A 15,341-nucleotide genomic window follows, 5' to 3' on the forward strand; every position below is an offset into this window, starting at 1 on the left:
GTTCAGGGACCGGTGGCTTGAAAGCAAAAGTACAGAGTACATGGCAACTTTGAGCAGCGAGAGGAAACAGGCGGGTGAGGAAGGTCAGGTGAAGGACTGGAGGGAAAGGGGTTACTGCAGGACAAGAGGGATCGGCTAGAGTCAGAACGTTCTTCTCATCTCTCTATGGGTACATCTCAGGTGTCTTAATTGCATCTGTTTCTCTTGCGTCTTTTCCTTGCATCAAGGAAACCATGCGAAGAAGAGGAGAAACGAGGAAATATGTTTTTAGAGAAATGAGACGTCCTTTCCTCTGAAGCGTCACACGAAGCAAAGTCTGTTCCTGATAACGCTGGCAGCTAATCACAGCTGGATCAGCTGCCAGTCAGCTCTAACAGCTGTAGAGACCTTTGATGGAGTTTGTGCCTGCATACGTGCTAATACAAATAAAGGCTCACACTGTCACCACGAAAGCAGCGTGTTTTCTCTCTGTAGCTGTTAAAAAACTGTATTTGTACTGTGTGCAGTGTTCTGTTCAGAGGCACAGGAGTCATTTCTACTGGCACAATGTGTTTAAATTATTTATTCATTGTTTGCATCTGTAATTATTGATATTCTGGTTGTGAATTCATTATTTAATAACCCAGAATATAATCATGGTCTCTTTTGAACATCAGAAGTCTTTCAGGGGAAATTTAAATGATGTAACTCACATCAAAGCTGACACTTATCAGCCTCACACGTGACTGAATGGAAATGACCATAAATTATGTAAAAAGTCTTTCCTGCTGACAGACAGACTCTCCGACACTCTCTGACTTTAATTTTATCTATAACAAAAATTAATGGGGGAAATAACAGGCCATGAAAAGAAAAAGCTTTCTAATAAGTTAAAGTTGTTTGTGGTAATTTTGTTGTTCAGTCCTACAATGAACACTTGATTTTTATTTAGATGGTGAATCTGTCTTCACACAGGGATGTTGTGATGTATGAGATCAGTCTGATCAGCTGCAATAAATAACTCATAGCCAATAAGAGGGCATGAAAGACTTCTTGAGGGATGTCTCATTTCCTAAAAGTCTTGCCATTGGAGCTATGAGCAAAGGTGTCCTTCACGAAGTCTTTTCGGCACCAGTGACATATAAAAGAGGCACGACAGTGGACAGATGATGCAGCTGTGCCACATGTCATATTTAATTGACGTTGCTTTAAAATCATGTCTCCTTTGGGTAAATGCCTTGACTCCCCTCTCCTCGTGTCTCCTCTCATCGCCTTCACTTGCATCTCAGGTGGGAGGGACTAAGACACGAAGAAAGGAATTGAGGATGTAGAGAAGAGGTTAGAGTCTGTGAGATGGCTGAGAAATGGTTTGAAAAGACAGACATTTTGATACTTCTGTGGGTTTTTTGTCATGAATCTGAGTCGCTTTTGGTATCTATTGTGTCTGCCGGGAATCCAAGCTGACTACAGCTGCCCTTCGTTGTGAAGAAGCAAGCTACACACTTTTCAGAGCTACTGTAGTTTTTGGTGGATTCCTCTTTTAAATTTGGCTCTCAAGAGGATTGTTCAAGTTGACTTTAATGTGATCACAAAAAGGAATGAATATATTCTAAAATTAACAGCATGATCGTGGAACATAAAATAAGACAAAATCATAATAACGCACATTTATCTCATGTCCCAGCCTTGGGCCGACAAATAAATCACGAGGCATTAGCCATTAGAGACAATAAATAAGCTACTTTCCTCTTTTCTGACAGTGGATAATTCATGCTTTATTAGTGTTTGCAAACCATATTTCCCTTGTGGCAATAACTGTAGTAAGCCCCAATTACTGTTTTAAAAAACAAATCTCTTTGATATCATTTCAGTAAATGGAAGTCGTTAGACAGGCACCACTGGTTAATATGCTGCAGGGGAAGTAGATTCCAGTATAGCTTTAGAGCACTTTTTGTGGAACTCCATACTACAATGCAAGCTCAGCTGGCTTTGTTATACAAACTGGTAGGCTACTTGTTCATGTGAAGTCTTTGGTCTATCTACCATTACACATACACACCATTCTGAAATGAATCTGGCACTCTTGACCCACTCTCAGTCAGCGGTCAGAGATGTTTGAGAGCTCTTAGAGATGTTTTAAATGTATTATAATGAATAACACACACTAAAATGCTCGGGGAATGCTTGAAGCAACAAAAAACGAATACTTGAATAGTAATCCATTGAAATGACAGAGAAAGTAGCTCATAATAAAGATGCATTTAAGCAATGTTTTTTTTAAATCAACACTGAATCAGATGATACAGTTATATGAAAGGCTCGCTAGAATAAATACCCATATTTGCAGCTTTCATCTTTGGGTGTTCAGGACTGACAAAACCAAATTGTAACAGTAAACAGTACTGGAGTAAACACTGTATACCAATCCAGTGCAAAACAATAAAGAGCCAAATTAAACTGGTGAATTAAGTCAAACTTTTGAGGTAAAAAGAAACCGGGCATGTTCTCTTGTTCTCTCTCTCGTTCACTCGTGCTTTCAGCTTGTGTGCTCTCTCTTCATCTGGCTTTTTATTAAACTAGTCCAGAACCAGAAACTAGTCTAATTAACTAACTAAAAAGCAGCCTCTCTGCTACCCTCTCTGGTTAAGGCATCTTTCACCTCTGACCACAGCCAAGATCAGTAGTGGGTGTTGTTGGGTGTAGTCACCAAAGTCCACTAGGGTCCGTGTGACGTTAATTTCATCATCAGAGAGTGTTCGCTCTTTGGACATGAGCTTCTCTGCTTACCTGTTTCCACTCTCCCATGTCAGGCCTGCCCTTTTCCACTCCATCCAATGTTGCTTGGATGTTTCATGCAATTACCTTCAAGCCTGTTTCCTGGAACCCAGACTCCTTGTTGGATTTGTTTCCCTGTTTTGGACTAAATAAAATGACTGAACTGCACTAGCTCTGCCTCTGGCTTCTGCATGTGGGTCCTATTACTACTACATTCCACAGGTAGACAGGAGGTACACTGTAAAGAGATGCCCATGGGTAAGTTAATAAGATGGCAGTTGCTAGCATGTTAGCATAACACATTCATAAACGATATTAAATAGCTACGAATAGTAGGGCTGACCCCCAATAGTCGAAGAGTCGATGCTTCGATGGGCGGAGCCTGATTCGACTGTCAATCTCACAGTCGAAGCTTCGCAGTGAAACAAGGGTTGTGCCATTTTGGAGATATGGGGGTGCTCAACGTCTGATTTTACATAGAACTACCAGTTTTCTCCCAATAAGTTAATATACAGCCTATTATAATATACATTTCAACGTTTAATGCTGTAAATAAACATGTAAAAAGAATAAAACTTTCAATAATTGTTTTTAAAAGAGCGTAAATAAATCCAAAAGTGTAACCCTAACTCTGGGTCGTCAGTGCGCATGTGTAGGCGTAGTGTGTGTGTGGTGGCGGAAGAGGAACACTTGCTGAAGAAACTGAGCCCCAGCTTCACTGGTGTTGTGCTGAGTTGTCCGCACCTCGCGGGACCTTCAGATAATTTATCAGCGTTGATGAACCACACAAAGAATATTTTATCGTTTTTAAACCCAGCAACTTGAAATAGACCCGCGAGGAACCGAGGCAGCACGGCATGCACGCAAAACACAAGACCGGTGAATGACAGGTGAGAGCGAGAGAAAAGGGTCTTCAAAAAGCCTCAGTTTAGCTGAAAATTTACAGTGTAAGTTGAATGAATAGAGACTGCAGCTCTCCAGCTTCTCAAGATTAAACCGGAGCCACCATGTGTCATGCCCCCCCCTGCTCGAAATCGCCGCGCACAAAAACACACATGATTCGACTATCATTCGACTATATGCAGGACCTGACGATTCTGATTCGGCTATGTAAATTCTTAGTCGGGGACAGTCCTAATGAATAGCTTATTGCAGCTTTATGTGGGGAGACAGATGATCATAATAAGAAAAATGTGTCAGGAAAATTAATCAAAACATCCAAAGAAACTTCTCAAAGCTCTCCTGCTGCATATTTTCACTTGGCTGCTCTCCATCTGTACCCTTGTTACTTTCAGTGAAGGTTCAGGTAGGTCGACAGGAAAACGTAAACATTAGTGGCTCTTTGAGTGAAAAGAGAAATAAATAAAGCAAGGCATAAAAGAGAGAGAGACTTCTGGCTTTGAACAGCACTTTCACATCTGAGCCGGCCACTTCATTATACACTGTGTGTTGTCACAGAAACTGTCAATGGGTGATAAAAGCATTCCTTCCCTGATGTTTTTGTGTGTTAAAAAGAGCGAAAGACAGCATTTAATGGTTGATAACTTTATCACTGTGGGCTGTATAGCCAAGCAAACCTGGACCAAAAATAGGAGGCCGTTGTTATTAATTATTATCCTCTCAGCCAGAAATACTAACATGACAGGCAAAGTGCATGTTAGGATCAAGAAAGTGGCAACATGTTGCACTGGCTGCATTAGCTCTCGCATGAGTAAGCAAAGTGAGCTGTGCATAAGTTCCTCCTCTCTGTTACATTCTGTCTTTTGCTTTCCTAAAAGCACTGATAAAACTAATAACTGATAAAAAGAAGTGTCTATTTGCAAAGAACATTTTATACATTCATGTGTATGACATTTGTGTGTGTGTGTGTGTGTGTGTGTGTATGTGTGTGTGTGCGTGTGTGTGTGTGTGTGTGTGCGTGTGTGTGTGTGTGTGTTTGGATCAGTATGCCTGTCACTTTGAAATGGACTGAAACAACCTGGATTCAGCTTTACAACACATATTCCCTGAGCTGTGACTCGCATACCGAGAAACATGTGTAAAACACACACACACACACACACTCACAAACTGGCAAATAAATAAATAATAGAAAAGTTAGTTCCACATTCAAAAGTGAGAGAGACAAACTGCTCGGCTGAGTGTGTTTCAGGATGTCAGACAGAGACGAACAGAGATGAACAGACACTGTTGTGACAGATGTGCTGCTCTACAAGTTGAGGGTCGACGCTCAGAGGCTCAAAGTGATGCATTCACAACCCAACACACATTTTGAAGAATTACACACAGAAACACGCATGTAAATGCACACATAAACAGTTACATAAGAATTGACGTATTTGCTGCATTTCATAATTATCATTCAACTGAGTAGTCGTGTTTTTATTAATTTCTGAGGTTGAGTACAATTTTAGAATGACAAAAATAACAAAAGGAAGGTATTTCTGTACCAAAAAGTGCTGCAATCTTTTTACGCAGGTAGTGTGGCAGCAAACTATTAACACTAACTACTACCCACTGTAACGAATTTAGCCAATCTGATCCAAGACATTTGATAGGGTTTTCTTTTTTCATAATCATTATTGGAGAATTCCAGTCAGCTGAAAAACATCCTTCAGTAAATTCATTTCATTTCATTTTGTCTCATTGTGTTCAAAGCTGCCCGGCACAATTTTAACACTTTATATGTAACTATTACTATGACGACTGAGCGGTATTTCTCTTAATGACACGATCGAGTTTCTCCTCCAAATTGAGTCATGCTGATCTTGACTGTGACCGCTGGCACAAATAGTGCTGTCCCAAAGAACGACTTCCAAGCTTGGGAAATGGGACTATCCAAGGAGCATGTGAATGCGCCAGGTTACGTATGACAAAAACACGTGTAGAGATTGCATTACAGTGCTTTCAGTTTAAAAAAACTACCTTAACCAGAAAGTGTATGAGGTACTCTGCAGAACGCTGCAGCTTCGATATTCAGAGGCAAGACAAACTGTCTTGAAAATCTGTATAATTTAATAAATTCTATTTTAAAAATACAGATGATGATAATAAAAATTATAACAAATTAAATGTATTATTATTTTTAAAGGAGGGCGATGCCGTATCGTCCTCTATTGGCCATCCGTCCCTGGGTATTTGTGTTCATATGTTCTGTAGCATATACAGTAAGTGATTCTCAGAGCAATCATCACTCTGTCATATTAATTGTGGCCTTCAGTCTTTGTGTTGTGGGATGTTTTGTAATTTGCTGTTTTTGTAGCACACGTTTTATCTCAACCTTGAGTATAGCAGATGTGACAGATTACCAGTTTCAAGTTTCATGTCCCTGAAAGTTGAGTGTGATATTGTCGTGAAATGAATTTAAACCAAGGAACAAATTGATCAAAAAATCTTTAAAAACTGGACACCAGTAATGTGAAACGTGTGTAATTTGTATTTAACAGGCTAAAACAACTGTGGCTGAAATTGTTGCAGTGCTAAAACATTACTTCAGGCTATTGTGTGAGGTGTTGATGTTTTGGTAATTATTTGTAGGAATTAGAAGAAAAAATAACTCTATAAATAAGACCCTTGAATGAAAACCACATCAATCCAAACTTGGCCTAGTTGATAGTTGCTTGAATTTAGCTTGCAGTTCAAATAGCCTCTAAAATGGATTATCTAAATCACAATGCCCTAAATCGCACACACCACATGTACTCAACCAACACTGTATAGTGTTCTGCTCATGGGTTTGACAATCGCTGCCCACTTCATTGTGATTCAGTCCTGTAATGGCTTTCCATCTCAGGAAATATAACAAAAAGAAATACCAATTTAGGGCCAAACCCAGATCCTTGATGACGCTGGTAATGGAAAACAGGAATCTCAAAAAGAGTTTATCAGCTTGTTGCCTAGGAACACTATTGTTAATGTACTAAGTATCTTCTACAAAGGGCCTCTCTGTGCCGTCGGCCCCTGAACTTACATCCACATTAAAAAGCAACTGTTGCACATGGCAGAGAAACAGTTCGGCAGAGTTTTACTTTAAATGACTTCATCAGTTGACCCCTTTGGTTTGTTTTGTTTGCTCGCGGCAAGTTGTGAGTGTGTGTGTGTGTGTGTGTGTGTGTATGTGTGTGTGTGTGTGTGGGGGGGGGGGGTTACAGAATCGTCAAATTGAATTTGAACAAATCTGCGATACCCTCTGGTGCTTTGAAATGCCAGCCTTGATGAAGGAAGACATATTTAACAGTACCTGTCATTGAGTATAAGGAGCAGAAGCGGGGTAAGTGAGTGAGTCACTTTGTAATTGATAGATGGACAAAAGAGCCGAGAGCTCCCATCAATCATCAAGTAGACAAACAGACAAAATCTGTCTTTTGTTCCCTCCTCTTTAATTAATCATCGTTCCTTCACACTCTCTCTCTCCCAGTGCATAACAATAACAATTGCTACATTCCTCGAAAAAATAAACATCTTTATGTCCCCTGTGATGTCTTTGGTCTCCACTGGCAAGGTCTGTCAAATTTTCAAAAGCTTAACAACCGTCATGTGACTGGTGGTGAATGAGTGATCTTCCTTCTCTTTCATTTTCTGTCTTTGTCCAATTTCTTTCTGTCTTTTGTCTTTTTGCTGAGTTTAACACAACACCTCCTGTCAAGTCGAGACACAACAGTGCTCTAATTCTCCAGCAGTGTCCGGTGAAGTTAAGAAGCTCATTACTTACACAAACACTCACACACACACACACACAAACGGAGGAAGGAGAGCCTAAGTACCTCTCTGTGCTCTCTACTCATAATTGTCTCCCTAACAAGAAATTAGACTCTGTACCATCCTGCTGTGTGCAGATACACAGATTTAGAAAGAGCAGCATGCAGAATTCCCCCCTCTCTGAGTCTGTCACGGAGCTGTTGAACTCTTCCATGCTGATTATAATAACGATCATTTAAATTCAGGCAACTTTTGGGGTGAAACACATGAGTCAAAACAGTTCATCTTTATTAACAGCTGATTATATTGTTGTTGGGTGGCGCAGGTTGAACACATTCGTCTTGACTCATTTTGTGCCAGGCGAGTTTGTCAGTACTCCAAAGCAAACAAAGTAATTGCAGCATTAAATCCACAGGCGAGTGGCAATTATTGAGCTGTCCGCTTGTCATTGGTTAACAGCAATCAAGGCTTTAGTACACAATGGCCACATGTTCAGCGTTGTCCAGCTGCTACAAAACTGAGGTCAGAGTGCCAGGTCTCAAGTGTTTACAGGCTGTGAATAGGTCAGAGAAGGATGTGCCGAGTACTGTGAAGTACTTACAAACACAGGCAGTGGAATGCAACTAAATGATTCAGGGCTGCGGGAGGCACGAACGTCTGCTGTTGTTTCAGTCGGTTTACCCTCACATCTCTTTGTATACCTGGAAAAATCCATATACTAGATACTACTGCTGTGACTTATCCCACTATAGTATTAACAGCCACATGAGCATGAACTCACACCAATCACACATGAGGATTTTCATGAAAGGTATCTACACAAAGGAACTAGGATCTATTCACAAGTCTGTGTCATCAAAGAGAGGATTTTAAAACGTCTGTGAATCCCAGGGCTGTATATGCTTTTTATCATGGCAAAAAAGTACTATTCATAACCAGTGACTAATTTGTGTTAATAAGGGGGATGCCATTCTCTTTCATCCCCACAATTCACCTGTTAATTGTAGTTGCAGTACCACATTTTTCAAGTCTATCTTGAAACAATACTGCCATACCTGTATGTACATTGAAAGGATTAGCCTATTGTTTGCTGTAATCATTCATCATGTCCATTCTGGCCTTAAATAAATCCCTTCCTAAAGCAATTTCAATATAAGTGATGTGGGACAAAATCCACAGTCTGTGTTCAGTCTAAAAAATCACTGTGAAGCTCAGCTGAAGCTTTATGAAGTGTCTGTATTCTGAGTTTGACAAATCAAGTGGTTTTAAAATCAAGTTACTGCCTATAGTATGGATTTCCATCTTTGCGCTTCCCAGTGCTTGAAGTAGAAAAAAATAAAATGCCAGACGGGTGCATCGACAACAATACCTTTCAACAAAAGGCACCCTGGTAAGGTTGCCCTTAGTTTCTTGTATTCCCTGGCAAAATCTCAGGATGCATTATCTTTACTTTGAGTGTGTCACACACCTGTTGGGTAGAATTTCCTTTCAAAGCTCTGTTGGACCATCATCTGACTCTGTGTGCCCTTTTAGAGCAAGGATTTGTAAGTTTTAATGTTACTTAGAGTAGCTGCCAACAGAGAAAAGCAGGCAGGTGAGAATGGGAACAGGTGAGCATAACATAGTGCCCCCTGGGTAATGCAGTTTATTCAAGCCATTATGAATCGCCCAGAGAAGCTAATATGGAGAGGGTAGAAAAGAGTGCACAAGAAAAAGTCTAGGTACCGGTGAATACCAGCTTACATCAAGTAAAGGTGCATACTTTCTGAGCAACAGCTCAAGAGAATTTGATACTAAAAAGAGTCTCCCAATTGATTTTTCTAAATAAGATGCCTCAGTATTACTTCAGCTGAACTTCAGAAGAAGTGATTTTGTCCCCACTCATGTACATCGACATCGCTTTAGGAAAGTGTCCAGTATAGACAGGATAACCAATCACTGCAAGCAGTAACTTTTCATTGTACATATGGGTATGTCACAATTGTTAGACCAGAAACAATTGTCCCTTTTTGGATTGCTTAAAATACAAGCACTAGAAGTGATGTTTTGAAAGGCTTTGTTGCTGAGCACGAACCTGGACTTCGAAAGACTGCAGAGACAATGTTTCATGTCAGGCAGCGGGGAGCTACGAGAAACCCATTAGAGAGAAACATTAGTGAGGATCTATGACATTAGTCTTGTGAACCAGATTGTGCTGACTCTCATCATAACATCATATTTCATGTGACAGGGTTCAAACTCTCACATAAACAGCAGGGACACAGATGTTTAGACGTTCCTTAGAAATGTTGCCTTATGTGAAGAATAATACACATTTGTTGTACATTCAGTGCAAAGTAAAAGCAGTTTAGTGTGTCCACTTCAGCAGGTGCAAATGTTCAAAATACTTTTAAACTAAAGCAGCCAAAGTTTTAGAAACACTTTGGCTGCTGAATGTGACCAACTAGGTACAGCTGCTCGTTTAGCTGGATGGGGGATGGCGGCAGGGGTCTGGGGAGTCATTTTCCACTCACCACACTCAAAATGCCTCCCACTGTTACCATGGTAACAGGAAGCACTCTGCACTGGCGGCGTATTCCTTTAGGAACCCAGTGGTTTCTGTTCAACCGCAATTGATTTTTCCGATTGAGCGTGCAGATCTGTGGATGTGTTTGTTTGCGGATCTAAGTGTGGATCGAAGAGAGAAGGGGCAGACAGAGAGATGACTAAAGGACAGGGAGATAAAGAGTGAGAGAGAAATGTTTTATGGCTTTAAGGTTATCATTACTCAGACAGTAAGAGGAAAAACATCTCTCATCCACTGCTGTCTCTATTTAATCTAGCAAAATTGCATTCAAGGCCATGACTGTAAAGTGGGGACGGGGAGTTCAAGACTACATTTCCATTTACAAGTAAATATCCAGTGTCATTAGCTAAATGGCTACTCACTCCCAATCTGCCGACAGACCAAAAGACAGGTGGAGATAGAGAGAAAGACAAAGAGGTAGATGAATGTTAATGATCCTGAAGGATTGTGGTTCTCAGAGGAATGAGGCACATCCTTTACTTTCCTCCCAGTTGCCTTAAAGTCTCATTAGTCAAGCTCAAAAAGTTGTTGAAATCCACAAAACTTTCCTTGGTCACAAACACGCTCAAAACTATGCATGCCTGCACACACACACACACACACACACACACACACACACACTACTTGTTGTGTTAATGTCAGGGCTGATGCCCGTTTCATTGCCATCGAGAGAAGCCAAAGGACGGGTGTGTCGTCCGAAATGTTTTTCCATGAAACAGCCAAGGAAGTGAGAGCTAAAGCTCAAGTAATGCCCTTCGAATCTATCATCTGCTTTGTAGACAAACTAGTTTAGAATACATAATGTAAGCTGCTATACCAACTCATACATCACCTCCTGTACCCCTGCCAGACAGCTGCAGACACAGATCCAGTCATTGAAGTGAAGCTGGTGCATTCCTAATATTCCAAAAAGTGTTGCTCTCCCTTTGTTTTCCACTTCATTTTGTTGCTATGGAAGTGCCAGAAAGTGCCTCGTTACCGTAACAAAGGTGTTTTTTTGTGTGTATTTGTAAAAATAATCATTTTACTTGTACTTTAGTATTTTTTTAAAATCTCAAGTATTGTGCTCCAGAGAGGTAACACTCCACACTCAGTTGAGGATGATGTCATTAAGGGTTATAGCTATGATTTGCATTATCTTGGCAGAGGTAAAAAAGAAAATGCCTAAATCAGTCACTGATTTAATGCACCACCCAGTGAGCATGCTAATAAAGTCAAATCAAACACTCCCACAATAATCAATCTTTTTATTTGCTGTCGTCATTTCTGGTTAATTTTATTGACTTTTGTCTCCCTTTCTGGTTAATTCTGATAATTCTGAGGGCATAATATATCCATAGTTGATTATCAGTTGTTTGCGCAGGGTCTAAATGTCTATGAAATTTATTGTTTATTTGAACATAAGGGCTCATGCTGCGTGATGCTGTTCCACTAGGAACCAGAGGTGATCGAGCCTTTGGTGTAGCTGTCCCAACCTGTGGAACAACCTGTCATTCAATATCAGAAACGCCCTGACTCTCAAAGACTTGAAATCATTGTTAAAAACACATCTCTTTTCTTTGACATTACCTTTGAATTAAGAATGTTATGTTCCCAGGTAAATTTATTATCATTATATATCATATAGTCTATGATGTACAGGGTACTGTAATGTTTTATTGTTGTACTTTAACCTTATAAAGCACCCTGTTCAACCTTGGTTGTTTTAAGTGTGCTATATAAATTGATATCGTCTGTCTACAGTGACATTTTTTTGTAGCCTAAAGTTGTTCCTCAATTCAATAGTTCATCATCACCCCCCCCCCCCACACACACACACACACACACACACACACACACACACACAAATGTAGCACATGCAGCAACAGACTTTTACTTTTGTACTTACTTTTTGTACACAAGTCTACTTCTACTTGAGTAAAATATTCAGGTACTTCCATCCCTGGCTTGGGGGCAAATCTGTCGTAAGTAATTTGGGGGAGAAAACATCTTGCATAGATGCAGAAAACATCCTGGGAAAAAATGTGTGTATTCTTCAGCAAAACAGAACTATTTGGGGAAGCACTCAGACTGAAGGGGATGATGTGTGCAGTCTGGCAAATGAGCATTCGCTGGATGCTGCATCTGCCCTGGAAACAGTGGGGATGTGAGGGGGACCGTAGGTCTAACAAAGTAAGGCTATATTATATTATAGTAGTAATAGAGAAGGAAATTAAAAATATAGTATATAGTAAACAAAGTATCCTCTGCTTTTCACATAGTTTCTCTAATAAAGTCATTTCAATTTCAAAGCCATTTAAGCGCATGCCTGACAAGTTAAGCACAGTGAATCCCCCACTCTTCACTGATTCTGTCAGACCATTCAAGTGGGTAATCACAAAGTGCCAAAATGAGGGTGGACCTCCTTTCCTTTGTCTCCATCTTCCTCAACCTTCGCAACTATTTTTTCTTCTCTCAACCCTCCACTCATGTCCAACTCTTTTCCAAGTTCATCTCTCACCTCTTATGTCATTTTCCTCCCCCACCTCTCTTGCTGCTTCACCAATCTATAGAGACTTCTGTTACCTGAGGGAGCCTCATCTTAAATGCCGTGGCAACAGCCGTGGAGCCCTTAAGAGAAATGTCAGATTTTAATGTGTATTTAAAGGCTACCAGTGAAATCCTCCTTCTCACAGTGAAATCCAACTCAGTGGGCTGATGTAGTACAATGTGTGATTTTAATGGAATTATGTTTTGTGTTAACACAAAGGTGTACTTATATTAATTCCTTCAATTAGTGCACATTTTGTTAATGTCGGTATCAGTGGATGAAAATGGAAAATATCCATCTTGTGTGAGGTTTGTGTTATTGTGTTATTTCTCACTGAAAGAGTATTTAATTGGTCTGTAAGTTAAAAAAAAAAAAAAAAACAGTGTGACCTGACAGATCAGAAGTCTCACCTATTCTATAGAAAGTGACCTTCAAATGTTTCATTTGTGCACCACTCCTCATGTATTATTATCCTTTCACTCCTTGTGACAGGTGATTTAAGATAATTGTGATGAGGGCTTGAGAGTGTGACATTTGTTTGAAAGTTTTAAATATCAATTAGTGAGATGTTGCCATGTTAGCTGAGCCAGCTGATTTGGCATGAAAGTGGCCTGGATTTAAAAAGGTGAAGCAGCGAAAGAACATGTAGTTTGTATTTCCAAAGCTATTTAAAAGCCTCTCCTCCAATTTACACAAAATGGGAAAACAACATCATAGGACAGGGTTCATGGTGCCTAGTTTTAAGTGCCGCATCATCATAGAGCGAGTTTGCACTTTAGTGGTATTGTGGAGGAAAGAGACACACAGTGTATGTGCGCCTTTACATATTTACAACATACAGTATTCCTCAGTTCTTATAAATATTGGCTGTTGCTGTATAAAAAAGGAGCTTTTCCTCCCCATCTCCCTCGCTCGCTCTTTGCTCGCTGGAGCACCTTGCGAGGTTGGAGGCATTTTACGCACGAACGGCAGCTCAGCTGGGAGCGCTGTCAACACCGCATTCACATGGTCTCACTCGGCCTCATAAACACACACACACACACACACACACACACCACTTTTATGTGCAATATGGTAAATACAGCAACAGGTTGCCGTAGAGTCCTTTCTCACTTACAGTCATTTTATAAAAGAATTAAGCATAATCTTGCGCAACACAGCTGAGAAAACACCATCCTCACGTGTTTTTCTGAGTACTACTTTTTTTTTTCTTACCTGACGATGATGTACATAACCAGCACGTTTCCAACCAGCCCCACCACGCACACTATGGAGTAGAGAGCTGTGATGACAATCGCTATGATAACGGGGTTTGCGTCGTCTTCCAGGCTGCCGGTCGGTCTGCGATCCCCGTCGCATCGCGCCTCCGCGAAGCTCGTGGTGTTGTTGCCGTCGGTGAAGTTTGGACAGAAGCTGCTGTTGCTGTAGAACACGGGGAGCTGGCTCCGGTAATCCGCGTCTGAGCCGTTGCCTGAGCTCTCCATGGTCCTCGCTCGGATAGTGCGGTATGTGCTGCGCGCGTCTTTCGCCTCTACTCGGGTGCCCGTCGGTGGACTCGGTGCCTGTGATGCCCGCTGGGTGCTTGTCTGCCGTTTGCTTGGAGACGCGCTACGTTTCAGGTGCGGGACAGACCGGCGGTAACGTTAAATCTCACCGCGTTGAAGAATGTGACCGCGTGTGATGTAGTGAGCGCGACCCTCCCGCGGTACAGCGAGCCTGCATGGAACAGGAGCAACGGCGTGAAAATGAATTACTTCGCTCCCTTTCTTCCTTCCTCCCTAGGTCCCTTCTTTTCTTCGTTCCTTCCTCCTCTCTTTCCTATACTTCAATTCCTCTCTTTTGCTAACGTTTGTCATTCCTTCCCACCATGTTTCCTTTCCTCATTTTGCTCATCTTTGTTCATTCTTTCCTTCCATTTCTCTCCCTCTTCCCTCCTTCATTTTTGTACCTCTCCTTCTTTCCTCCCTCCCTTCTATCCTTCCTTTTCTCTTCTCCTTCCTTCCTTATTACTTTCCTCCAGGTCTCCCTTCTTTTATTTACTTCCATCCACCACTTCATTTATCACTTTGTTCATCCCCTCCTTCTTTTCTTCTTTTTCTCATCTGCTGTCTTTTCCCTATCTGTCCTTCCTTGTTCCTTTCCTCATTCCTGTTTTTCCTGCATCCTTTCTTTCATTCGTTCCCTTCTGTAGTTTTTTATTCTGATAGAAATTTTTGTTTTTTCACATTACAATTTTACAAAGTGCTTTACATAAACCATACCTTTCACACACCCGCACACACATATTCTGATGAACATCAGCTTCACGACAATGTGCTGAAGCAAATTTAACACGAATATAACTACATGTTCTATTCAGTGAAACAAGCAACACTACAGTAATAGCGCGATATTAAACCACTTGAATAATCAAACACTGTGACAGCAGCAAGTGTTCTGTGTTAGATCTGACGACAGTAATGGACGGTGAGGAGACGTCCAGGGATTATCTGTCAGGTTGTCCATGGATGTACATGTAACGCTTTGATGAGTCTCCTCGCTCCTGATTTCTGTTTTCTGTGCTGTGCTGTACTCTAATCAGTGAAGCCAAGCGAGGGAATGTAACAGTGAAATCCAATTGGGATTGATTTTAATCAAGATAATGTCCCTACTTGTCTCATTACGGTTCCAGAGAGGCACGAAATGGGCAAAGATCATTTACTAAACGTGCCGGAGGCCTGTTTGGAGTAGAACTGTTCAACATGAGCGTAACTAGTACTCAAAGTCACTGTTGTAAGTTTGTTTTTACAGTTG

General features: G+C 40.9%; 1 protein-coding gene across 1 annotated transcript in view; it reads right to left on the minus strand.

Annotated features, from left to right (window-relative positions):
- The window catches only part of oprm1 (opioid receptor, mu 1), a 31,117-nt gene extending 16,568 nt beyond the window's left edge, over positions 1-14,549 (minus strand). Inside the window, exon 1 of the mRNA XM_038738166.1 lies at positions 13,764-14,549. Within this exon, the coding sequence (XP_038594094.1) occupies positions 13,764-14,032 (269 nt within the window). The 5' untranslated portion in view covers positions 14,033-14,549. The remainder of the gene's footprint in view (positions 1-13,763) is intronic.
- Positions 14,550-15,341: the final 792 nt, after the last annotated feature.

The sequence above is a fragment of the Micropterus salmoides genome, unplaced genomic scaffold (genome assembly GCF_014851395.1).
Source record: "Micropterus salmoides isolate LMB-PRFRI ecotype aquatic unplaced genomic scaffold, ASM1485139v1 Ms_hic_scaffold_22, whole genome shotgun sequence".
Classification (NCBI taxonomy): Eukaryota; Metazoa; Chordata; class Actinopteri; order Centrarchiformes; family Centrarchidae; genus Micropterus; species Micropterus salmoides.